Source organism: Mesoplodon densirostris, chromosome 15, assembly GCF_025265405.1.
Source record: "Mesoplodon densirostris isolate mMesDen1 chromosome 15, mMesDen1 primary haplotype, whole genome shotgun sequence".
Taxonomy (NCBI): domain Eukaryota; kingdom Metazoa; phylum Chordata; class Mammalia; order Artiodactyla; family Ziphiidae; genus Mesoplodon; species Mesoplodon densirostris.
The window spans coordinates 52014977-52041488 of NC_082675.1; the positions used below are offsets into that span (position 1 = coordinate 52014977).

The window sequence follows — 26512 nt, forward strand, 5'->3', positions numbered from 1 at the left end:
AGAGAAAAAGTGTTTAATTTGGATGAAGGTTAATTTATCAACCTATTCTTTTTTTGTATCATGTCTAGGAATTCATTGCATTACCTGTGTCACAAAAATTTTCTCCTGTTTCCTTCTAAAAGTTTTGTAGTGTTGCTTCTTACTTTTAGATCTATGATCCCCTTTGAGTTAACTTATGTAGAAGGTGGAAGGTTTAAGTTGAGATTCACTTTCTGCATATGGATTCCAGTTGTTCCATCCAACACCATTTGTTGAAAACACTACCATTTGTCCACTGAACTGCCTTCATACCTTTGTCAGAATCACTGGGCCATATTTGTTGTAGTCTATTTCTGGATGCCCCGTTTTGTCCCACTGGTCTCTGTATCTATCGTGCAGCCCATGCCACACTGTCTTAATACTGCAGCTTTATTGTAGGTCTTAAAGTCAAGTGGTATGACTCCTCCAAGGGTATTCTTTTTCAAAATTATTTTGGTTTGACTGTTTTGGTCCTCTGCCTTGCCATATAATGTTTAGAATCAGCTTGTCTATATCCACAAAAAATCATGCTATTTTGATTGGAATTGAGTTACATTTATACATCAATTTTGGGAAGACTAGCATCTTGCCTATGTTGAGTCCTTCAGTCTGTGAACACTGTTCCTTCTCTCTTCATTTAGATCGTCTTTAGACAATTAGGTTGCTTTCATCAGCATTTTCTACTTTCCAAATGCAGATCCTACACATGCTTTGTTAGACTCATACCTAAGTATTTCATTGTAAATAGCATTTTTTTTAAATTTCAGTTTGTAATTGCTCATTAGTAATATATAGAAATAAAATGGATTTTTTTGTATATTGACTTTATATTATGCAACGTTGTTTAACTCATTGTTTCATAAGTTTTTTGTAGGTTCCTCAAAATTTCCTATGTAGACAATTATACCATCTGTGATAGGAAGAGTTTTATCTTTTCCTTTCCAATCTGTATGCATTTTTAAAATTTTATATACCTGGCTAGGATTTCCATACAATGTTAAATAGGAATGGTGATAGTGGACACCCTGTCTTATTCCCATTCTTAGAGGGAAAGCATTCTCTCTGTCACCATTAAGTATGAAATGAGCTGTAGGTTTTTTTTTTTTTTATAAATGTCTCTTATCAGGTGGGGGAAATGCCTTCTATTACTGGGTTGCTGAGAGTTTTTTGTCATGAATGGAAATTGAATTTTATCAAAACTTTTTTGAGTCAATTGAAATGACTGTGTGAATTTTCTTGTTCACACTGTTAATCTGGTAGATTAATTGCATTGATTAATTTTTTCATATTGAACCAACCTTGTGGCTATTTTAAAATATATTGCTATATAAAATATAGCAATAGATTTATATATCTTAATATATTGGCATTTATTTATATACTTTAAAATATTTTGTTAAGGATTTTTGCATCTGATTCATCAGGATATTGGTATGTAGTTTTCTTTTCTCGACTAGATTAACTTTGTCTGGTTTTTGTATTAGGGTCATTCTGGTTTCATAAAAAGAATTAAGAATTGTTCCATCACCTGTTGGAGTTCAAGCCACAGATTCTAACCCACCTTCTGTGGACTGTTGTTCCAGCGTCAGCTCAGTTTTCAAAGTTTTCAAAGACCAGCTCAGGTCTCAAAGTCTTTAATGTGCTTTTGAAGGTCAGATTCACACATGAACAGCTCAAGGAGAAGCGCAGAAGTTCTTAAACAGCTTTGTGCCCTTGCTTTGCAGGCTCTTCATATTTCATGACCTCCCTACTGCTTTCTGGTTTTCTGGGGCCTTCCTTTTTAGTCTTCCAGTGAAAGCTGGGTCTTTAGTTACCTCACTTTACCATGCACTTGCTATGACTCTGCCCATGTCTGGGGCCAAGCAGAGAGAAGATAGAGAAGAAAAGCATAAGGGGTTTGCCCCATCTCTTGGGACCATAGCTCCACTGACTGGAGAGGAATATTCCCTTCATCTGAGTTTTAGGACCTGCCAACCTTGCTGCCACCGCTAGGAGACCCTTTCCCACACCTCGAGTCAGAACTAGAGGGCTCCCCTGGCATTCTCTCTGTCTGCACCTGATACCCTCTTCCAGATTTTTGGACTAACTGAGCCCAGGCTAGGTAATACCAGAGGAAAAATGGTCAACTCATTACCAGTTCAGATGAACTTTCAGTTCTGGTCTTCTCCTTCAATCCACCTACCACTATTCCTTTTTTTTAAAGTCTTCAAGTAGCTGCTCCATGCCTGCTGTCCAGGGTGTATAGTTGCATTTAGTGGGACAGACAGCGTATTGCTTACTCTATCTCCCCCAGAACTGGAACTCCTTCCCACACTTTATCCAGATGGTTGCTATTGTAGAGCAGTAACCAAAGCCACTTAGAATTAATGAATTAACATAAGTTACTGAAAAGTATGGCACAATGTGTATTTCTTTGCTTTGATACTCTCATTTGATAAATGAGAGTAATGTTGTATGTTAAATGTCACATGATGGGAATTTTTACCTTCTTTTAAAATGTAATCACTAAGGAACTTGAACTTATAAGAGTCATAATCCTTCTGATGCCTGTTTGCTCCCTTTGCCTTCTGCAATTGACTTTTACCAGAAACAAATAAAAGCAGAAAGTGATACTCTTTCCATTAGTAGGTAAGTATTGCTCTTTATAAGTACCATCATCATTTTTTCCTCAATCAGACTTGAGCTTGATGTTAAGATGTTTTCATTTCTATATAAAATTTGAAATATACTTGAAATATTTAAAACAATTAAAGCTATACTATGGCCCATGTACAAAAGTTAGTCTGAGCTCTTGGTAAATGATTTATTTTTGTAAGCTCTTAGATTAATCTGTGAGAAGATTATATTCTTAACACGTTTTACTCTATTTCTTAGGGAACAGGGAGCTGTTCTCTAATCTTCTATCTTATTCTTTCACCTTTCTCTCACCCCCCATCCCTTTCTTGCTTAGAATGTCCTTCATGTACAAGACTAGGAAATTTAGGGCAAGTTGCTTATGAAACAGGAGATTTAAAGAAAGAGAAAGAATGTTAAAACAAATAAATGTAAATTTAGATGCTACTTAGGGCTTTTCTACTCTAAAGTTTATTTGGTATATAGCAGCTGTATGTGATAAGAGCACTGACAGCAGAATATCTCTACTACCTGGTTGGGAAGTTACCATGTGAATTTGGAAACATTGAAGGGTCCATCACTAAGAATATACTGTATCATTCCATCTTTCCAGAAAATTCTAACCATGATTCCCACTGAAGAAGAGAAGCAGAAAATCCAGGAAGCGCAGCTGGCCAACCCCGAGGTGCCCCTGGGCAGTGCCGAGCAGTTCCTCCTTACACTGTGCTCCATCAGCGAGCTCTCGGCTCGGCTCCACCTCTGGGCGTTCAAAATGGATTACGAAACTACAGAAAAGGTCAGCACTTAGAAAGAGAGGCAGCCAGTCCTGTGTCCCCAGAGTTGAGAACGTTCATTTATTTAACGGTGAACATGGTGAAGTATCATTGCTGAGACAGGGTTTGAAGGGTGAGGGTTTGATCGTGACGGGGTCGTGTCTACACCGAGTGATGAGCAGCCTACCAGTGAGGGCTTATTCTAAAGTGTCTGTCTGGCACCAGCCTCAGATACTTGACTGTTTAAAAAAAAAAAACCAAAAAAACTATCAAATGTTTTTCTGACTCTATATGCTCATTGTAGAAAATTTAGACAATACAGAAAGACACAATATGGGAAGTGACTTACAATCCTTCTATCTGATGATGGTGACCTCACTGCCATTGACTGTGGCAACCAGCAGGTCACTGGGTCCCTTTGAGAGAGTATCCCAATAGAAAATCTGAGATGAACAGATTGCAAGAGGTTGAGAGGAGAGTAGAAGGAAAGGGACCTTGACAGTGAAGGCATGGGAACACTCATCCCGAGTAGAAAGTGGAAGAAGCAGGTGTCCTCTCTGGATGGGTGAGAGGTGAGTATTTTTTGCAGGCTGAGAAGAAGGAACCATGGAGAGGAAAAGGGAGGGAGGGATGGTGAGCTGGAGGTGAGCTTGACTGAGAGCAAGTGCCCGGAGGAGGTGGAGAGGCTGTGTGGTCTTCCTCTTTCCACAAAGGAGGGAGCACGGTCCTTTCTGAGGGCCAGGCAGGTAGTAGTGGGCTAAGGCTGCTTCAGGGGAAAACTGCTATATTTGACTCCATTCGAGAATCAGGCAGGGCTGAAGAAGCCTAGAACTGCTAGGGTGACGTGGTTGCAGAACTAGTCAGCCTGTTCCGATGATTTTCTGGAGAAGAGTGAGGTAACTTCAGGGAGAAAACAGGTCATCGAGTCAGCCTGGTTTGCAGGCTGGGAGGGCCTGCCTAGCAGAAGTGAGGCTGGAGAGAATGAAGCTGAAGCTTCTGGCTTTGGGGTCCATGCTTGGGGAGAGCCTCAGTGAGGACGCTGAGGTGGGGGGTGGTTACAGAACAACAAGACAGAGGGAAGGGGAGACTGAGGCCATGAGGCCACAGGGCAGGCTAGACACCTGAGAGAGTGGGAGTTCTGAAGAAAGTTGGAGTAATGAGGACGATGGCCTTCTAGAAAGTGACCCAGGCCAAGAGGTGGCCAGTCACAGAGTGCCTAGAGGGGAGGTTAGGAGACCTGGGTCCAGGGACAATGAGGCCACAGTTTCCAGTGTCATCTGCCTGGGAGGAGAAAGGCAAAGAGGAAGACTGGTTCAGATGCTGAAGGAACATGCAGGTGAAGAGTTTCATAGACATCAACCATGGTCAGAAGAGAGAATGGGAGGAGAGTATGACCTGAGTGTCCTGCTTGAGCTTGGGAGATGGGCAGGAACAGGGGATGACACAGCAGATGTCACCCAACCAAGCTCCCGTGAGCCACAGGTACCCAGTTGGTCTCCACTGAGGAGACTTTGGGGCTAGACTTTCTCCTGCCCTTCAGCTCTTTTCCACACCTGGGAGCATGTGCCCATCACATGGGATTGCCTTATACTGGGAGAACTCCACTGGTAAAGACCTTGTACAAAAATTAAAAAGAACAAAGTGAAACCAAAATTTACGTTCTCTATCACCTTCTTCTAACTTTTTTTTAATTGAAAGGAAGTGGCAGAACCACTTTTGGACCTGAAGGAAGGAATAGACCAATTGGAGAACAATAAAACCTTGGGCTTTATCCTGTCTACTCTCTTAGCCATTGGGAACTTTCTAAATGGAACTAATGTAAGTCTTTCCCATCCCTTTCCTCACAAAATCCCTGCCCTCCACTTGCCAGTGGAGGTCGTACCTCTGGTCCTCCAAAGCACAATTGAACAAACAGTTGTTGTGTTTTTTTGGTGAAAATCTAGAAGTTTTGTCCTTAAAATATCAGGGCCTATTTGTTTATGCTATAAATAAGAAAACTTAGAAAAATAAGCACTTTATTCCTTGTGAAGCTTGGCTCCTCCCAAAATTGACTTTGGAGCTATTCTACTCTGTTTTTTTCTTTTTCTCTTTTTTCCCCTGAGCTTATCACTTAAATATTTGTACTCATACACATTATAAACAAACTTTTGGTTTTTTGTTTGTTTGTTTGTTTGTTTGTTTTGCGGTATGCGGGCCTCTCACTGTTGTGGCCTCTCCCGTTGCGGAGCACAGGCTCTGGACGCGCAGGCCCAGCGGCCATGGCCCACGGGCCCAGCCGCTCCGCGGCATGTGGGATCCTCCCCTACCGGGGCACGAACCCGCATCCCCTGCATCGGCAGGTGGACTCTCAACCACTGTGCCACCAGGGAAGCCCTGTTTGTTTGTTTTAATGGCCCATCTTCGGCCAGGAAGTAGAGAAGCAGCAGGGAAGGGATTAGGGAAGTTGTAGATACCTACATGGCAGAGGCCCCGCCCCCTTCGCCCCATCCCAGCACCCTGATTCAGGAGCAGAACCCTGGGATAGTCCGTGGCTGATGGGCGTGGTGGGAAAGGGCTGGAGGCTCATTTTGCTCTCAGGGTGGCTGGTCCATGTGTGATCAGCTAAGGATGATGGAGCGTGTGGCCTGAGATGCTTCACTCACAGAGGAACTAAACATTGGGCTCCTTCAAGAGAGCATTGATTCTAAAGCCACTTGGGCCTTTCTGAGAACCTGCGTGAAACTTGTTCTTCCTGTCTTTTATTTAATGTTCCCCAAACAGGCCAAAGCGTTTGAGTTAAGCTACCTCGAGAAGGTTCCAGAAGTCAAAGACACCGTGCACAAGCAGTCACTTCTCCACCACGTGTGCACCATGGTGGTGGAAAACTTCCCGGACAGCTCTGATCTGTACTCAGAGATTGGGGCCGTCACCAGGTCAGCCAAGGTACGTCCGGGGCTCGGAAGAGCGGGCGTGCCTGTTCCCAGAGGCTGGCTCTGCATCAGTCATCTCTGCGGAGCACAGGCTCTGTTAACTAAAACGCCCAAGTAATGCTTGCACCCCCTGCTCTAGAGTTTGTGAATAAAACTCGTCTCATGCCATTTCTGATGGACTTTTGAGATCATTTTCCCATCTCTGGTTCTCTGTCAGATTCTTTCCTGCTGAGGTATGTGAAGCAAGCCTGCCATCCCAGTCAGTCCTAACCCTGGCGTCCCCTGTTCAGCTGCATTACTCACCAGGCTGGCTTCTCCAGAGCAGTGAAATCACCCAGCTGGTTTTAGGTGGGCAAAAATGTGCAAAAGATGCAATTTGCCTCCTCCTCAGACTTCCATAGGACCCTGCAGTGAGGTGTGGAGCCAGGAAACTAAGGGCACGCCTGGCGCCTGGCTCCCTGACCCCTACAGATTGGCCATGTCTATGATCTTACACCGAGGGAACAGTTTTATAGACCTATAAACAGCATAGAGCATTGGCCCCTCAGCTGCAAGCTCTTAAACTTAGTGCAGGGTTAAAATCTTCATGAGCTTATGGTTTAGTTGTAAGAGCTGGATAGCCAGCTGCCCCCGCTGCAGGAGCATCCCTGGGACCAAACAACCTCAGAGGGATCCCAAACACAATAGAACTGGGAGATGTAAGGGTCTTGGAAGCAACAGGGAACTCACAGAGATGGGCTTCAGTAGGGCCAGGTCAGTGTGGAAGAAACTCCTAGAAATACAACCCGGCTGGGGAGCTGAAAGCAGAACAACGTTTAGCTCTGAGACACGTTGGAATCTAGCGATGAACATAGGAGAGACTGTGGTGGGCAGAGGGGGGAAAGGGCTTTGCTAGGTTCCCCTTCAAGGAGCTTTCCCTCTCTCTGCCTTCTCCCACAGAGTTGGCTTGTGGGGACCTGGGGCCTGGGACCCTCCTTCACCTGTCTCAGGCCAGCCAGGTCCACTGAGCTGGGCGCCCTGAGCCAGCCTGACGGTGGCCCTGCCTTGAGGCAGAAACAGGCAAGGCCAGTGATCCTGCAGCTCTGAGAGTGGACAGACTTTTCTGTTTCACAGGCGCTCTCTCTGTATGTACTCTGTGCCAGGCACTCTTCTGAAGTCTTTAGAAATATTACTTCAGTGTTCCAAAAGCCCTTCTGAGTGTCCCAACGGGGGTCTTCTAGGTGCCCCATGAGCACCTTCTCAGAAGACAGTTTATTAGTAATAATTCTTGAGATAGAGTCTGCCTGTAATTCTTGAGACAGGGCTTCTGGATCCCCTTCATTTGGTCCTGTTTCCAGAACAAATCAGTTCCCTTTTTACAAATCAGTAGCCCTTTGTTCTTTCCAGGGCCTTCTGCTGGGTGGAGCCTGCTTTTGATGAAAGTCGCCCTGGCCTAGGGGCCCTGACACCAGGCTGGCCCCCAGTGACTGCCCTAGGCCCCCTCAGTATCAGGCCTTTCCTTGCCTAAAGACTGGCTGCACAAGCCAGAACTGCAGGTAGCTTCTCGCCATTAACCTCGGCAATTACGAAGGTTGACTATTGACCCAGGTCCATGTGACTTACAACAGGACGCCAAGAGGGCATCTACCACTACTTCTTAGCCTTTACTCCCAAAGTTCTGGGGGGCTTTGAGGGGCTCTTATGTGTAGACAGGTACAAATCAGCTTCAAGGACCCCCAGCCCCAGCTGCATTCATTCCGTCCCCTGGTGCGTCACTTTGGGTGTCATCACTGCAACCCCGGAAGAGCAGGCTACTCTGGCATCTGGAAGAAAACTGTCCCACCAGGGGCTGGTGGAAATGAGTGGAGGTGGGCATAGCTCTGGCTGCTCCTAGAGGGGCAGGGTTGGGGGGGGGACTCACAGGCTTGTGCAGAGTGCTGACAAGTCACGTTAGCTTTCAGAGAGCGACAATGAAGTGTGATCACTGACTTGACCCCATGGCTTCAGGAGTGGAGGCAGGTAACCATGCAGGCTCTTCTTCCTTACATTTTTACCTGCATGTATTAGTTCTCTACAGCTGTGTGACAAATCACTCCAAAAGCTAGTGGCTCAGGATAATGTATTAGTTTCCTAAGGTTGTTGTAACAAAGTATCACAAACTAGGTAGCTTAGAAAAACAGAAATAATTTGTCCCACAGTTCTGGAGGCCAGAAGTCTGAGATCAAGGTGTTGGCCAGGTCAGTTTTTCTTGAGAGAGAAATCTGTGCCATGTCTCTCTCCTGGCTTCTGGTGGTTTGCTGGAAATAACCCCAATCTCTGCCTTCATCTTCACATGGTGTTCTCCTTCTGTGTCTATGTCCAGATTTCCCCTTCTTATAAGGATACCAGTCATATTGGATTGGGATCCACCCTACTCCATTGCAACCTCATCCTAACTTAATTAATTACATCTATAATGACCCTATTTCCCGACTAGGTCACCTTCTGAGTTACTGGGAGTGGGGACTTCAACATATGAATTTTGGCCATAGGAAACATTATTTCATGAGTGGTTCTGTCTCAGGTTCTCTCCTGGGGTTTCAGTCCACACGTCAACTGAGGCTGCGGTCATCGAAGGCTCGACTGGGGCCGGGAAGTTTTTCCCGTGGTGGCTCACTCATCTGTTAGCTCTTAGAGAGAGGACTCAGTTCCTTCCCATGTCGGGCTCTCCCAGGGCTCCTTGAATGTCCTCATGACTTCGCAGATGGCCTTTCCCCAAATATGTGGTCTGAGACGGAGCACACAAGAGCTCCAGGCAGAAGCTCTTCCCCATTTACGACCTAGCGTTTACATTCTATTCGTTAGAACCAGGTCACGAAAGCTGGCTCCCATTCAAAGGGAAGGAGTTTAGGCTTTACATTCTGAAGGGCTGAGTGTCAAAGAATTTGCTGTTAAAGCACCAGACTACTCATACTGTGTGTTTTCCCTACCCCATCCCTTCTGCAGCCCCGGCTCTGGTCCCTGAGTTGGCCCGCTCCACCCCAGACTAACTTGATAAGACTTGACTACCTCACAGCACAGCTCCATGTCCTCCTACACACGGAAGGTGGCCCATGAGGAGCAGTCCTCAGGAGAGGGCTTCCTGGTGAGGACTTCCTTCTCACAACAGAAGGCCAGGCCAGCTCTCTCCCTGGGGTGGAATTTTTTAGGGACAAACCTAGGCTTAAGGCATGACGGTTGAGAACTTAGACTCTGGAGCCAGAGAGATGTGGGTTCAAATCCCAGCTCTACCACGAACCAGCTGTGTGGCCTCTCACAAGTTCCTTAACCTTTCTGTGCAACAGTTTCTCCCCCATGAAGTGGGGCCAGTTACAGAATCTGAGGCCATGAAGTAACTGTGAAGACTCAGATCATGGTGGTTTCGTCAGCCCCAGGAGGCAGCCAGCTGAGGCAGCCTTCTAGCTCTCCTCAAAAGACGCTACATTAAGCTCCACCCTCAAACACCTTTTGGTCAAAGGCTCTCCGCCTGGTTTCCATTGGCAGTGAGGTCACTTTTTTCTGCCACTACCTTTAAAGACTCACAGTGGACTCTCTTCCCTGAAAACCATCTCTAACGTGGTATCTGCCCGACCACTCTGTGTCCACTGCAGTGCTGGACAGGCGTCACCTGGTTAGACTGTACCAAGCTGCTCAGTACATTCTGAGCTGAACTGAAGTTACTACACTTATTAAAGTTATTACAGATATTGTGGATCAAGGTTGCTGCTAGATGCAAATGAGGACAGATGGCGAAGCTATGATTAGACCTGTTACAATTGGCATCAAACCTCCTAGACCTCTTAGATATTATGTGTCAATCCCAGACCATCTGGAACCCTTTCTAGACTTATTCTTTGAAATATTCAGTCCTTCTTTTCGAAACCTGCATTCCTTTTTCTTTCAGGTAGATGCCAGATTTTTTTCTCAGCTCCATTGTATCATAGGAAAATGGAGCTTTTCTAATCTGGATCCAGAATTCCTTTGTTTTCAGGCAAATTATTTTTCTCACAGTTCCACAGTGCTCACCGCTTACCTGAATCCCCAGCCTCTGCCTAAACTTGCCTTCTGATTTTGGCACCATAGCACCCAAGAAATCCAAGACGTGTGAAGTCTTGCCTGGCCCCTTGCGCATCTCCTATGCTCAGCATACCTTCATCCTTCATCCTGTCTGGTGACAGATCTTCTCACGGATTCAACTTTTGTTGACTTGGCCTCCTCCATTGTCTTTCTCAGGGTGGGGCTGGAGGTCTGAGGTCACTCCAGCCAGTCCCCTTGGGCACTTGCCTCCAAACCTTGCTCTGGTGACCACAGTCAAAGCCTCTGAGTGATGGCGGCTTACCTCTCCCCACCTTCTCTTTCTCCTCCTGACCTTTGTTTGCCGGGCTCTCACCCTTTCCCACCATCTCTCACTCTCCATCCACCTCAGTCCCCTCCCTTCAGCTCACCAGTTTATCTATTTCTTCCTCCCCTCCTAGTCTTTTCAGTTTCTTTCCCCTATCTCACATCTCCCTCCATTAAATACCCTCAAGGGTATTATTTCATGGCTAACTCTCTGATTCCCATAATTTTTAGTCTAGAAATTCTATCAAAGCATTCTTTTAGAAAGCTTTATCTCAGTCCACTTTAGTCAATCCAAATTGGTCCCACTTCCCGGAAGAGCAAAGTGAATGTTCTGTCACATCTGTTCTTTGCACACGTGGTTTGCATCTGCTGGCAGATGGGATGGACCACACACCCCGATACTCACCCAGACACAGAGGCCTGGTGGGTTCTGTACATCCTCAGTGCTCGGTGACCACCTGTCTGTACTATGAGCCTCCTTGGGAATAGCAAGTTGGTCTCTTTCCGCATTGATCTTTGTCTTCTTCATACCTGGGAGGGGGACTGGCATGCACTAGTGTTTCCCTGAGTGTTGTTTGAATGAGGGAATGAATGGATAAATAAAGTAATTTGTCACACAATGTAAAAATGATCATGGTGAAGAGAAGCTCTGGCTGCCCCTTAACTGGCCCCAGCATATCAAGGCTATCCATGTAGGACTATGGTGCATTCCTCCAACCTCAAGTGAAATATCTAAAGAAAAAGAGAGCTCTGAAAAATGTTATGAGACATCTGCTCAGTTCATCTTGTACTAGATTCCTTCATATCATGTTTTAATTTACAGTTCCCAAAGACTTTCTTAAGATTTCTTTCCAAATACGGCAAAAAAAAAAAGGTGACACTTGTGTGGAGCTCATTTAGAGAAGTTTTATCACTAAATAATTTGATGTCAAGACATGTGGATAATCGTTAGGCCATAAATATGTTTGTATTTCAAGGTGTAAATTAGGTTTTGATGTTTGTTTCTTCCCAGAGGCAGTTCGGTTTCCTGGGTCAGATTGATGTCCGTTATTTCATTGCATTTGTAATGTTCTCTCTCTGATTTTCAGGTTGACTTTGATCAACTTCAGGATAATTTATGTCAGATGGAGAGACGATGCAAAGCTTCATGGGATCACCTCAAGGCAATTGCAAAACATGAAATGAAACCAGTTTTAAAACAACGAATGTCAGAGTTCCTAAAAGACTGTGCAGAGAGAATTATAATTTTAAAGATTGTCCATAGAAGAATAATTAACAGGTGAGTGGATTGAGGAGCTTATGCAAACATCAGTAAAACGGCATGTTGAAGATATTCTGCAAACCAAGATCTGAAGGTTAAATTTACTAACATCGTCCTGTAAATTCTTGGTACATAGCAAGTACACCTTTGATGGACTTTTTTGTTTCATGAGTACTTAATTTTTCTCAAACACACACACACACACACACACCAATAATATGATGCCGTTGAATCTTGAGATGGGAAGGAATCTCAGAGACGCTGTCATCCAAAAATCGTACTCGATCAGGAATTGCATCTGTAAGATCTCTGGCAAGTCGGCCCCTGCATCTTTGCATCTGCCTGAACAGTTCTGCCTACAGAAAGTACACATCCTTGGAAGGCATCTTGACTTGTTAGGAAGGTTCCTTCCTCTTATCAGGCACAGCCTGCCTTCTGAGACCTTTCATCGATTCTTGGACGGCTGCTCTGTGCTGCAGCCCTCCTAGAGACAGCCTGGGTCCCACCATGGGTCCATCCTCTGGGTCAGCCTTCCTTCAGGTCCCAGGATCCATGAGGACCCTGGGAAACACAGCAGTGATGTGTCAGGCCTTGCCTGACTACAGGGAGGCTGGCTGGGGTCTGGGACAGCTCCATGGCTGTCCAGGGCCGTCTCCCTTGTAAGTGGTGGCAGCACCAGGACTAGGTCTTCCAACTCCCCAGGTCAAGCCATTCCCTACTAGGCATCCCCCACTTTCTTCTCCTTTGTCTTGTCACAGAACATGGTTGCAGGTCCCTCACCCTGGCCTCTGGGTCTGCGTGCTGTGTGCTGGGCCTTGCACCTTGGTGAACAAATGGTCAGGCCTACAGGCTGGGGTTCCCCTGGAGCAGGTGCTCTGATAACAGACCCTCTGAAACAGGCCTCCTTGCAATTCTGTTAAGGGAGCCCTCCCTTGGGGTCATCTAAACCACAGGCTTTCCCCAGAGAACTGCTCTTCAAGCCCACTCCCACTCTTGTGCTTGAGTACTTTATTATTATTTTTAAACAAATGTGTGGTATTTTCATTTATCCCTGTACATTTCACATTTTTTATTATTTTTTTTCTCTTCCCCCGCTCCGTACTCTGTCTTTCCTTCCTTCCTTCACCTTTCTTGAACCCATACAGAACTTTTAAAAAACCTCATTCTCTTGTCTGCCTGTGAGCCCTCTCTCAGCTTGTGTCACATGCTATTTGGGTGATCATACCTCCTGGATCTTGATCCAGACTTTTCTGGGCAGGGGGTGGTGAGGGTAGTCTTTAAATGTTAGACTGGATAGGAATAAGGAACAGAATCTTCCCTTCAGGTTGACAAGTAACCATTACTCAGTACTTTTGGAATTTAGTTGTTCAACTGTAAATCCCCCTCCCTGTACTTCATCTGGACCTCACAGCTGCCTTCTGGGTAAGAGGATCTTATCAGAGATTTTGTCAAATTTCTTACTACAAGCAAAGTACACCCTGCTTTTAACATGGCTAAAAAGGGGAGGCAGAGAGTATAAGCTGCTTTGGCCCTCCAGGCTTTGTATGATACAAGCAATTTCCAACTTAAAACTACTCAAATAAACAAATAGTTTCCATTTGGAATGGCAGGAAACTGGAGCAGTTTTATGAAAGTCTTGTAAAGCTATTATGCCTGGTCACAGTAACCATCTTATCCCAGACAGTTTAAGACTCAGCTTGGTGATATATCTGTTCCTTAAGCTAGTGTGTGTGTGTGTGTGTGTGTGTGTGTGTGTGTGTGTGTGTATATGGCATGTGTGAATATGTATGTTATGCATATGGTGTTTGCTCTGATTGTCCTTTTCTCCCTGGTAAGCTGGTTGCCCAGATGCTGGTTGCTCTTGTGTGACCTGGATCCCTGGTGCTCATTATTGGACACCCATCTGGCCGCCCACCTTCTTTGCTCCCCTCTATCATGGAGCTAACGGGACAGGTGCTTCCAGCTCCCTTTCCTGTCTGATGCCCCCCCCCACCTTAGTGACTCCAGTGACCCCTTTTAATAAAGGAGCAGAAAAAAGAACTTAGACAATTCTCTTTAGGCAAAACCTGACTTTCAAACTGTTGCCTGGCTAAGAACATCTTGTTCTGGATGTCCAAACCTGCAGATTAACCTGCCCTTTTGCGTTGCTGCAGTGACAGCCAGTCCCACTCTGTGGATGTACAAACTGACTTGCCAATTCCCATGGAGTCACTGAGCTGCAGTTACACCGTGACAGGCACTGCAGAGGGGACCAGGTGAGATGGGGAGAAATGCCTTCCTGGGAGGCACGGAGAACTACAGCAAGGACCTAGCATTCCTCGGGGACAGACAGGCGGAAAACAAGCAAACACCCACACTGGCTTCCCAGTGCTCCCAAATCCACCCCTCCGGGCCAGACACCCTACTCAGGGACACACATGAGGAAAAGGGCGGAAGGTGGAACATATCACAGATGTTTGGCTTGTGGCTCACGATGCTGATGAGGGGAACCAGCCCCTCCATAACCATAAGACCTTCTTGTCATGTGTTATTAAAGTTACAGACTCAACTAACCAAAATCCCTTAAATGTTTTACTCCCTTAAAGGCATACCCACTTTATTCTTCTGAAGGAATGCCACAGTTTCTTTCCTCTCAAAGGTACATCTGAGTCTTTTTTCAGGCGTGAATTTTACTTGCTGCTTATTACTCCCCTGTTTACAAAATATATACAGTAAGTCCCCTACATACAAATGAGTTCCGTTCCGAATGTGCATTCCTAAGTCCAGTTTGTTCGTTAAGTCCAACAAAGTTAGCCTGGGTAACCAACTAACACAATCGGCTGTATAGTACTGTACCGTAATAGGCTTATAATACTTTTCACACAAATAATACATACATAAAAAACAAACACAAAAAACAAAGAAAACACTTTTAATCCTACAGTACAGTACCTTGAAAAGTACAATAGTACAGTACAACAGCCTGCATACAGGGGCTGGCACGCATGTTCGCATCTTTGAAAGTTAGCAACTTGAAGGTTTGTGTGTAGGGGACTTACTTGAATCATATCTCCAACTTATATTTTAAGATTGGATCCCCTCTAGATAAAAACAATATTCTGGAAAGCAGAGGATAAGGAATCTTGCGTAGTACTTGTGTATAAAAGAGGACCCAGCCGTGGGCTGATTGATCCTCCTTTGATTCCTCTTACACACAGATCTTGAGTAGTGATGAGTGGCAATACATGTGTATATTACACTGTCCTATCCTAATATATATATAATATCATGCCATATCTCCAGTATATAATGTCAGGTAGTAATATGAGCCAGGAAGAAAAGAGTGTAAATGGGATAGGGAGTGATAAGACATGCTGTTTTCTGTAGGGCGGTTAGGGGAGGCTTCTCTGAGACTTGTGGGGTAAGAGAGCCATCCAGGCAGCTGTCTGTGGCAAGAATGTTCTGGGCGTAGGGAAGAGCTAGCACTGGATGCCTTGTTAGGGCCTGTGGTCCTCCCAGTGGAGTGGCCACCCCGCCCCTCCTTAGAGTCCCTGCAGGCTCTCAGCTCAGCTGTGTCCCCCGAGGGTCCCCTACACACCACACTGGGGGCCTGAGGCCCTGAGGTGGGCTTGTTCAAGGAATCACCAGGAGTCAAGTGTGTCTGGCATCCTAGGCAATGAGGTCAGAGAGGTGGCGGTGCCAGTTTTGTGCAGATACACCACATATTGTTTATTCATCTGTTGATGGACATGTGGGTCATTTCCACTTTTTGGCTATTGTGAATAATGCTGCCATGGAATTTGTGTAGGTTTTGTGTGGACACATAGTTTCATTTCTTTTGAGTATATGTATAGGAATGAAATTGCTAGGTCATAGGTTAACTCTATGTTTAACTCTTTAGAACTGTATCTTTTCAACCACAGCTGAACCATTTTGTGTTCCCACCAGTACTGTGTGAGGGCTTCAATTTCTCTACATACTCACCAACACTTGTTATTGTGTCTTTTTCACTACAGCCATTGTAGTGATTGTGAAGTGGTGTCTGAATGTGGTTTTGATTTGCATTCCCCTAGTGACTAATGGTGTTGAGCATCTTTTCATGTACTTATTAGCTATTTGCCAATAATCTTCTTGGAAAGGTCTGTTCAAATCTTTTGTCCATTTTTATTTGTCTTTTTAGTGTTGAGTAGTAAGATTTATGTATGTATTCTGGATACAAACCCCTTATCAGATATGATTTGCAAATATTTTCTCCCATTCTTTGGGTTGTCTTTTCAATCTTGAGAGTATCCTTTGAAGCACAAAAGCTTTTAATTTTGATGAAGTCCAGTTTATTTTTTTTCTTTGGGTGCTTATGCTTTTGGTATCATATCTAAGAAATCATTTTCTAATCCAAAGTCATGAAAAGTTATACTTTATGTTTTCTTCTGAGTTTTATAGTTTTAGCTAGCATTTTTGGTTTTAAACAGCATTTTTTATCCCCCTTTAAATGCATGTCATATGCTTTCCTTTAATATCTTTCACAAAAAGAATAAGCCACTGTCCTTCATTTGAAAAATAAACCAAACCCCATTCAAGCTGTACAAATAAGAGTGATCAGAAAAGTTTTTTTATACAATTAGTGGTATCAGTTATATAATACTGTTTATTCAACATAAATATTATCCTCTGTCTCCTACTATCTTCTTTCTCATTTCCTTAATAACTAAAAATTGGGAACTTCTTTGCTCATTTAATTTATTTTCCAAAAGTTTTAAGTAGATAGAATCCAGTAATTTTTAATTTATATACTAAATAGCAGAAATAAATTGATTTAGGGCTGCTTGTTTGGTGTGTCCTAATTAAGATTGCATATAATATTGCAAGAAAATATTTCAAAATATTTACTTTAAGCATCTTTTTACAAATCACAAATTAACATGTTATTCAAAATATGTTCATGTCAATTCCACGTATTCATTAAAGTGGGTTCCCAAAAACCTGCTAAGCAACATTTCCTTATCCCTTATTCAGTTTTCATATGATCTAGAAACTATGCAATATTTTTCTTAAAATAGTACTTTATCATTTTTCTTATAAAAGTGTTACACACCCGTTTTGGGACTTCCCTGGTGGCACAGTGGTTAAGAAAACGCCTGCGAATGCAGGGGACACGGGTTCGAGCCCTGGTCCAGGAAGATCCCACATGTCACAGAGCAACTAAGCCCATGTGCCACAACTACTGAGCCTGTGCTCTAGAGCCTGCGAACCACAAATACTGAAGCCCGTGCACCTAGAGCCTGTGCTTCGTAACAAGAGAAGCCACTGCAAGGGGAAGCCCGCACACTGCAATGAAGTGTAGCCCGCACTCACTACAACTAGAGAAAGCCTGTGCGCAGTAATGAAGACCCAATATAGCCAAAAATAAATAAATAAATAAAATTATCAAAAAAAAAAGTTTTACACCCCAGATTTAAAAGACATTAAAACACACATAAGCACAGAGAAAAGGTAATTAATCTCCTGAAATCCCACCACCTTTGTCAGTGAGAAAGCGAATTGAACTTGATTTCTGGTTGCATTTTCATTCTTCAACCTCAGAGCCCCAAGAATGAGAGCAGTGTCTTTGGCTGATTGGTTTTTTACTGAAAGTTTTCAGGCAACTGATTTTTGTTCCTTAAACCTGAAGCCCTTGCCACCATTGTTTCTTCACTGCAGGTTCCACTCCTTTCTGCTCTTTATGGGTCACCCACCTTATGCGATTCGGGAAGTGAACATAAACAAGTTCTGCAGGATCATCAGTGAGTTTGCACTGGAGTATCGCACCACCAGGGAAAGAGTTTTGCAGCAGAAACAGAAACGGGCCAACCACAGAGAGAGAAATAAGACCCGAGGGAAGATGATCACTGATGTAAGTTTCATGAAACCAGTTTCTTTATTTCATTTATTCTGAAAGTCCAATCAACCATAAACCTCTCTACAGGGGCTTCCATGGCGGTCCAGTGGTTAAGACTCCACGCTTCCACTGCAGGGGGCGCAGGTTCAACCCCTGGTCAGGGAACTAAGATCCTGCATGTCGCGCAGCACGGCCAAAAAAAGAAAACAAAAACATAGAACTAAGATATAAATTAAGGATGTGTGGCTGGTGGAGGAACTTTAACCCACCACACAATTAATTAACTTGGTGTGTTGTATGATGCTGTTGACTTTAAATGCTTGATTCCATTTTCAACCTTTGCAATGTGGATAGAATGGAAGAGGAGAAGAAAAAATACAAGAGGCCCGTGTACCGCAAAAAAAAAAAAAAAAAAGATAACGGCACTTATAATAGGAAGACAAATGTACTGATTTGGGAATTGATTCAGGATTTTAATAATCACAATGATACTATGTAACCAATCAGCTGACACATGGACCACCCATTCTAGGCATCCAAATGGAGAAATAATTGATGTGGTTGCTCAAAGACATAATCTGATGGGCTCTTGGCAGTCCCTTGAGTTCGAGGGTATCAGGGTGGAAGGAGAGCCCAGAGGACAGTGAATTCATTCAGCAGGAGTTCCCAATAGCCCCTTGGGGGTGCCCTGCACACTTGCATGCCTCTCCTGCTCCTGGGCTCTTCCCCCATCTCTTCTCCTTCAGCCCTGAGCCCACCCACACCACGGGTGCAATGGGAAAACATCAGATGGGAGATGCTTTGTAAGTGGAAGGCAAAGCAATGCTTGAGGATGCCAGAGACAGACAAAGAGACGCAGTGCAGATGCCTCTCTAACGTGCCTTTATGAAGCTTAGCCCATCTTTATATATATCTGAGCGTCACATTGCCTCTCAGTGATCCAGGGATTGGATAGGCAAAGGAGTAAGCCTATAGGGAGTGGCATCATCCTGGGGTTGCAAACCTGCCGAACCCAGGTCAGGCAGATTTCTTCGGGGAGGAATAAAATCACTTAAGAACTCACTGAGGCTGCCTTCTGTGCCAGACGGGTGTTCACACTGTAGGAGAAACAGAAGACATATGGTTACTATCCACGTTCCTGAGGGTGTAACTTTCTTGGATGCATTACAATTTTGTTACCATTTTAAGGCATTTCTAAGGAGAACCAGGGACTAATCCCCTCACCATTCACCCCACCCTTGATCCCTTGTTTCCTTGGAATTTTCTGGACCCTTAGGGAGTGCTCAGATCACTTTTCTGCAGAAGGGACCCTTTCTACAGACTGTTCTGAAGGCCAGTGCCATCAGCTGAGTCTTCTCTCTCCTCTCCTGAAATCTGGGTTCAATCGGATCTTTAGCTTCCTGGAGGACAGCAACTGAGGAAGCAAACTGAATCCATTTGGGCAAACTATAGGCCACATTTCATTCCAAAGTATTATTTTTAAAAGTTTTAAAAGGGAAGTGCTTATGTTTGTGGAAATGAAACATACTGGAGGGTGAAAAATACAAGACCAATATGCATATGCTTATAGTTATGAAAACACACCAGAATTTCTTGCCAAATTCTTGAGATTTTTTACAGATCCCACTAATTTTTAAGTTCTGTCCTTCTCTGAAAATATTCAGTCTTACTATTTATAAACAGGGGTAAATGTTTCTAGAACTGGATTCAAAAATACTTAAATTCTCATTAAAGTCTGGACAGTGCAGGCTTTTTTAGGGTTCATCCTCAAGGTAGTCCCTGTTTTTAGCGGTCCAAGTGGCACCATTCATGTAGAAAGATTGCCATCTGCTGGAAGATTAGGACACCGTCACCCGAAGCAAAGTACTTAGCTTCAAGTTTTTCCAACTCTCAATTAGGCGCCTATAGTGTGCCTAGCAAGCGGCACAGGGCACCTAGGAAGATGTGAGTGCAATAACAGACAAGCTTGTACCCCAAAGATGTCATGATCTGGTTAGAAAACAACATATATGCACAACTTAGACCACTGAAAACAAAACCAGGCAATAGAGAATTATGGAGCCCCTGAGCATTAGAGCTGGAAGTGATTTTTAGAGAAAACTGTAGTAAGTCATTTTTAATACAGATGCTGAATAATGATGGTGGAAGTGGTTGCAATTAAACAGAGAAGACTTTAGAAAAAACATTATTTTATAAGACAGAGAAGTCTGGGTAAAATCTGAAGACCCTACATTTGTAGCCCCACATCTGCTTTTGTGTGCCTGTCTTTCCTCTTCTTTCTCTGTTTCTGAATATGCAGAAGGCTTCCTTTCTTATAATCCAGGAGCCCTGCCATGTAAGGTTCAGTGAGAAACTAAGTCATTCCTTGTTCCTTGTGGCCCAAGCTAGTTCCAGGCAAAATGGTAACACAGACAAGGCAGCACAAGGTAAGTGTGGCCTTTTCTGCTATCATCACACCCCAGATGGGTGGTGAGAATGCAGGCTGTCCATCCAAGGATTCCCACAGCCCAGCCAAGGACCGTGGTCATCCTGGGTGAGACTTAATCTCTCCCAATGCAAGCTTCCTTTTCTATGAAAAGGAAATGCCAACGACTGGGGGATATCAAGAGGGCTAGAGATTTGTATGTGCAGCACCTTGCGTGTGTGCTAATTGCCAAAAAAGAATGCCAGCCATCTGGTGAAATAAAGAAGCTCTAAGGTTGAAGATGGCAGAGTAGAAGGACGTGCGCTCACTCCCTCTTGCAAGAGCACCAGAATCACAACTAACTACTGAACAATCGTTGACAGGAAGACACTGGAACGCACAAATAAAGATACCCCACATCCAAAGACAAAGGAGAAGCCACAATGAGATGGTAGGAGTGGCACAATCACAATAAAATCAAAGCCCATAACTGCTTGGTGGGTGACCCACAAACTGGAGAAACTTATACCACAGAAGTCCACTGGAGTGAAGGTTCTGAGCCCCACGTCAGGCTTCCCAATCTGGGGGTCCGTCAACGGGAGGAGGAATTCCTAGAGAATCAGATTTTGAAAGCTAGAGGGATTTTTTTTTTTTTTCCCACTATATTTTTTTATTTTTTTTATTTTACAAATTTAATCAGTTATACATATACATATGTTCCCATATCCCCTCCCTTTTGCGTCTCCCTCCCACCCTCCCTATCCCACCCCTCCAGGCGGTCACAAAGAACCGAGCTGATCTCCCTGTGCTATGCGGCTGCTTCCCACTAGCTCTCTACCTTACATTTGGTAGTGTATATATGTCCATGCCGCTCTTTCACTTTGTCACAGCTTACCCTTCCCCCTCCCCATATCCTCAAGTCCATGCTCTAGTAGGTCTGTGTCTTTATTCCGGTCTTACCCCTATGTTCTTCATGACACTTTTTTCTTAAATTCCATATATATGTGTCAGCATACAGTATTTGTCTTTCTCTTTCTGACTTACTTCACTCTGTATGACAGACTCTAGGTCCATCCACCTCATTACAAATAGCTCAATTTCATTTCTTTTTATGGCTGAGTAATATTCCATTGTATATATGTGCTACATCTTCTTTATCCATTCATCCGATGATGGACACTTAGGTTGTTTCCATCTCTGGGCTATTGTAAATAGGGCTGCTATGAACATTTTGGTACATGTCTCTTTTTGAATTATGGTTTTCTCAGGGTATATGCCCAGTAGTGGGATTGCTGGGTCATATGGTAGTTCTATTTGTAGTTTTTTAAGGAACCTCCATACTGTTCTCCATAGTGGCTGTACCAATTCACATTCCCACCAGCAGTGCAAGAGTGTTCCCTTTTTTCCACACCCTCTCCAGCATTTATTGTTTCTAGATTTTTTGATGATGGCCATTCTGACTGGTGTGAGATGATATCTCATTGTAGTTTTGATTTGCATTTCTCTAATGAGTAAAGATGTTGAGCATCCTTTCATGTGTTTGTTGGCTGTCTGTATATCTTCTGTGGAGAAATGTCTATTTAGGTCTTCTGCCCATTTTTGGATTGGGTTGTTTGTTTTTTTGCTATTGAGCTGCATGAGCTGCTTATAAATTTTGGAGATTAATCCTTTGTCAGTTGCTTCATTTACAAATATTTTCTCCCATTCTGAGGGTTGTCTTTTGGTCTTGTTTATGGTTTCCTTTGCTGTGCAAAAGCTTTGAAGTTTCATTAGGTCCCATGTGTTTATTTTTGTCTTTATTTCCATTTCTCTAGGAGATGGGTCAAAAAGGATCTTGCTGTGATTTATGTCATAGAGTGTTCTGCCTATGTTTTCCTCTAGGAGTTTGATAGTGTCTGGCCTTACATTTAGGTCTTTAATCCATTTTGAGCTAATTTTTGTGTATGGTGTTAGGGAGTGATCTAATCTCATACTTTTACATGTCCCTGTCCAGTTTTCCCAGCACCACTTATTGAAGAGACTGTCCTTTCTCCACTGTACATTCCTGCCTCCTTTATCAAAGATAAGGTGACCATATGTCCGTGGGTTTATCTCTGGGCTTTCTATCCTGTTCCATTGATCTATCTTTCTGTTTTTGTGCCAGTACCATACTGTCTTGATTACTGTAGCTTTGTAGTATAGTCTGAAGTCAGGGAGCCTGATTCCTCCAGCTCCATTTTTCGTTCTCAAGATTGCTTTGGCTATTCGGGGTCTTTTGTGTTTCCATACAAATTGTGAAATTTTTTGTTCTAGTTCTGTGAAAAATGCCATTGGTAGTTTGATAGGTATTGCATTGAATCTGTAGATTGCTTTGGGTAGTAGAGTCATTTTCACAATGTTGATTCTTCCAATCCAAGAACATGGTACATCTCTCCATCTGTTTGTATCATCTTTAATTTCTTTCATCAGTGTCTTATAATTTTCTGCATACAGGTCTTTTGTCTCCTTAGGTAGGTTTATTCCTAGATATTTTATTCTTTTTGTTGCAATGGTAAATGGGAGTGTTTCCTTGATTTCACTTTCAGATTTTTCATCATTAGTATATAGGAATGCCAGAGATTTCTGTGCATTAATTTTGTATCCTGCAACTTTACCAAATTCATTGATTAGCTCTAGTAGTTTTCTGGTAGCATCTTTAGGATTCTCTATGTATAGTATCATGTCATCTGCAAACAGTGACAGCTTTACTTCTTCTTTTCCCATTTGGATTCCTTTTATTTCCTTTTCTTCTCTGATTGCTGTGGCTAAAACTTCCAAAACTAGGTTGAATAAGAGTGGTGAGAGTGGGCAACCTTGTCTTGTTCCTGATCTTAGTGGAAATGGTTTCAGTTTTTCACCATTGAGGATGATGCTGGCTGTGGGTTTGTCATATATGGCCTTTATTATGTTGAGGAAAGTTCCCTCTATGCCTACTTTCTGCAGGGTTTTTATCATAAATGGGTGTTGAATTTTGTCAAAAGCTTTCTCTGCATCTATTGAGATGATCATATGGTTTTTCTCCTTCAACTTGTTAATATGGTGTATCACATTGATTGATTTGCGTATATTGAAGAATCCTTGCATTCCTGGAATAAACCCCACTTGATCATGGTGTATGATCCTTTTAATGTGCTGTTGGATTCTGTTTGCTAGTATTTTGTTGAGGATTTTTGCATCTATGTTCATCAGTGATATTGGCCTGTAGTTTTCTTTCTTTGTGACATCCTTGTCTGGTTTTGGTATCAAGGTGATGGTGGCCTCGTAGAATGAGTTTGGGAGTGTTCCTCCCTCTGCTATATTTTGGAAGAGTTTCAGAAGGATAGGTGTTAGCTCTTCTCTAAATCCTTGATAGAATTCGCCTGTGAAGCCATCTGGTCCTGGGCTTTTGTTTGTTGGAAGATTTTTAATCACAGTTTCAATTTCAGTGCTTGTGATTGGTCTATTCATATTTTCTATTTCTTCCTGAGTCAGTCTTGGCAGGTTGTGCATTTCTAAGAATTTGTCCATTTCTTCCAGGTTGTCCATTTTATTGGCATAGAGTTGCTTATAGTAATCTCTCATGATCTTTTGTATTTCTGCAGTGTCAGATGTTACTTCTCCTTTTTCATTTCTAATTCTATTGATTTGAGTCTTCTCCCTTTATTTCTTGATGAGTCTGGCTAATGGTTTATCAATTTTGTTTATCTTCTCAAAGAACCAGCTTTTAGTTTTATTGATCTTTGCTATTGTTTCCTTCATTTCTTTTTCATTTATTTCTGATCTGATTTTTATGATTTCTTTCCTTCTGCTAACTTTGGGATGTTTTTGTTCTTCTTTCTCTAATTGCTTTAGGTGCAAGGTTAGGTTGTTTATTCGAGATATTTCCTGTTTCTTAAGGTGGGATTGTATTGCCATAAACTTCCCTCTTAGAACTGCTTTTGCTGCGTCCCATAGGTTTTGGGTCGTCGTGTCTCCATTGTCATTTGTTTCTAGGTATTTTTTAATTTCCTCTTTGATTTCTTCAGTGATCACTTCGTTATTAAGTAGTGTATTGTTTAGCCTCCATGTGTTTGTATGTTTTACAGCTCTTTTCCTGTAATTGATATCTAGTCTCATAGCATTGTGGTCGGAAAAGATACTTGATACAATTTCAATTTTCTTAAATTTACCAAGGCTTGATTTGTGACCCAAGATATGATCTATCCTGGAGAATGTTCCATGAGCACTTGAGAAAAATGTGTATTCTGTTGTTTTTGGATGGAATGTCCTATAAATATCAATTAAGTCCATCTTGTTTAATGTATCATTTAAAGCTTGTGTTTCCTTGTTTATTTTCATTTTGGATGACCTGTCCATTGGTGAAAGTGGGGTGTTAAAGTCCCCTACTATGATTGTGTTACTGTCGATTTCTCCTTTTATGGCTGTTAATATTTCCCTTATGTATTGAGGTGCTCCTATATTTGGTGCATAAATATTTACAATTGTTATATCTTCTTCTTGGATTGATCCCTTGATCATTATGTAGTGTCCTTCTTTGTCTCTTCTAGTAGTCTTTATTTTAAAGTCTATTTTGTCTGATATGAGAATTGCTACTCCAGCTTTCTTTTGGTTTCCATTTGCATGGAATATCTTTTTCCATCCCCTTACTTTCAGTCTGTATGTATCTCTAGGTCTGAAGTGGGTCTCTTGTAGACAGCATATATATGGGTCTTGTTTTTGTATCCATTCAGCCAGTCTGTGTCTTTTGGTGGGAGCATTTAGTCCATTTACATTTAAGGTAATTATTGATATGTATGTTCCTATTCCCATTTTCTTAATTGTTTTGGGTTCGTTATTGTAGTTCTTTTCCTTCTGTTGTGTTTCTTGCCTAGAGAAGTTCCTTTAGCATTTGTTGTAAAGCTGGTTTGGTGGTGCTGAACTCTCTCAGCTTTTGCTTGTCTGTAAACGTTTTAACTTCTCCATCAAATCTGAATGAGATCCTTGCTGGGTAGAGTAATCTTGGTTGCAGGTTTTTCTCCTTCATCACTTTAAGTATGTCCTGCCACTCCCTTCTGGCTTGTAGAGTTTCTGCTGAGAGATCAGCTGTTATCCTGATGGGGATTCCCTTGTGTGTTATTTGTTGTTTTTGCCTTGCTGCTTTTAATATGATTTCTTTGTGTTTAATTTTTGACAGTTTGATTAATATGTGTCTTGGTGTATTTCTCCTTGGATTTATTCTGTATGGGACTCTCTGTGCCTCCTGGACTTGATTAACTATTTCCTTTCCCATATTAGGGAAGTTTTCAACTATAATCTCTTCAAATATTTTCTCAGTCCCTTTCTTTTTCTCTTCTTCTTCTGGAACCCCTATAATTCGAATGTTGGTGCGTTTAATGTTGTCCCAGAGGTCTCTGAGACTGTCCTCTGTTCTTTTCATTCTTTTTTCTTTATTTTGCTGTGCAGCAGTTATTTCCACTATTTTATCTTCCACCTCACTTATCCGTTCTTCTGCCTCAGTTATTCTGCTATTGATCCCATCTAGAGTATTTTTTATTTCATTTATTGTGTTTTTAATCGATGCTTGATTCGTCTTTAGTTCTTCTAGGTCCTTGTTAACTGTTTCTTGCATTTTGTCTATTCTATTTCCAAGATTTTGGATCATCTTTACCATCATTATTCTGAATTCTTTTTCAGATAGACTGCCTATTACCTCTTCATTTGTTAGGTCTGGTGGGTTTTTATCTTGCTCCTTCTCCTGCTGTCTGTTTTTCTGTCTTCTCATTTTGCTTATGTTACTGTGTTTGGGGTCTCCTTTTTGCAGGCTGCAGGTTCGTAGTTCCCGTTGTTTTTGGTGTCTGTCCCCAGTGGCTAAGTTTGGTTTAGTGGGTTGTGTAGGCTTCTTGGTGGAGGGGACTACTGCCTGTGTTCTGGTGGATGAGGCTGGATCTTGTCTTTCTGGTGGGCAGGTCCACGTCTGGTGGTGTGTTTTGAGGTGTTTGCGGACTTTTTATGATTTGAGGCAGCCTCTCTGCTAATCGGTGGCGTTGTGCTCCTGTCTTGCTAGTTGTTTGGCATAGGGTGTCCAGCACTGTAGCTTGCTGGTCGTTGAGTGAAGCTGGGTGCTGGTGTTGAGATGGAGATCTCTGGAAGATTTTCGCCGTTTGATATTATGTGGAGCTGGGAGGTCTCTTGTGGACCAGTGTCCTGAAGTTGGCTCTCCCACCTCAGAGGCACAGCACTGACTCCTGGCTCCTCAATTTGGGATGATTTGTTGTCTATTCATGTATTCCACAGATGCAGGGTACATGAAGTTGATTGTGGAGCTTTAATCCGCTGCTTCTGAGGCTGCTGGGAGAGGTTTCCCTT

The 26512-nt window shown here is 43.0% G+C and overlaps 1 protein-coding gene across 8 annotated transcripts in view; it reads left to right on the forward strand.

Annotated features, from left to right (window-relative positions):
- The window catches only part of FHOD3 (formin homology 2 domain containing 3), a 503602-nt gene that overhangs the window by 448968 nt on the left and 28122 nt on the right, over positions 1-26512 (forward strand). For all 8 annotated transcript variants that reach the window (XM_060118615.1, XM_060118618.1, XM_060118622.1 and 5 more), the window contains 5 exons: positions 3245-3427; positions 5103-5222; positions 6165-6326; positions 11740-11930; positions 17589-17781. In XM_060118615.1, coding sequence (XP_059974598.1) covers positions 3245-3427; positions 5103-5222; positions 6165-6326; positions 11740-11930; positions 17589-17781 — 849 coding nt within the window. The remainder of the gene's footprint in view (positions 1-3244; positions 3428-5102; positions 5223-6164; positions 6327-11739; positions 11931-17588; positions 17782-26512) is intronic.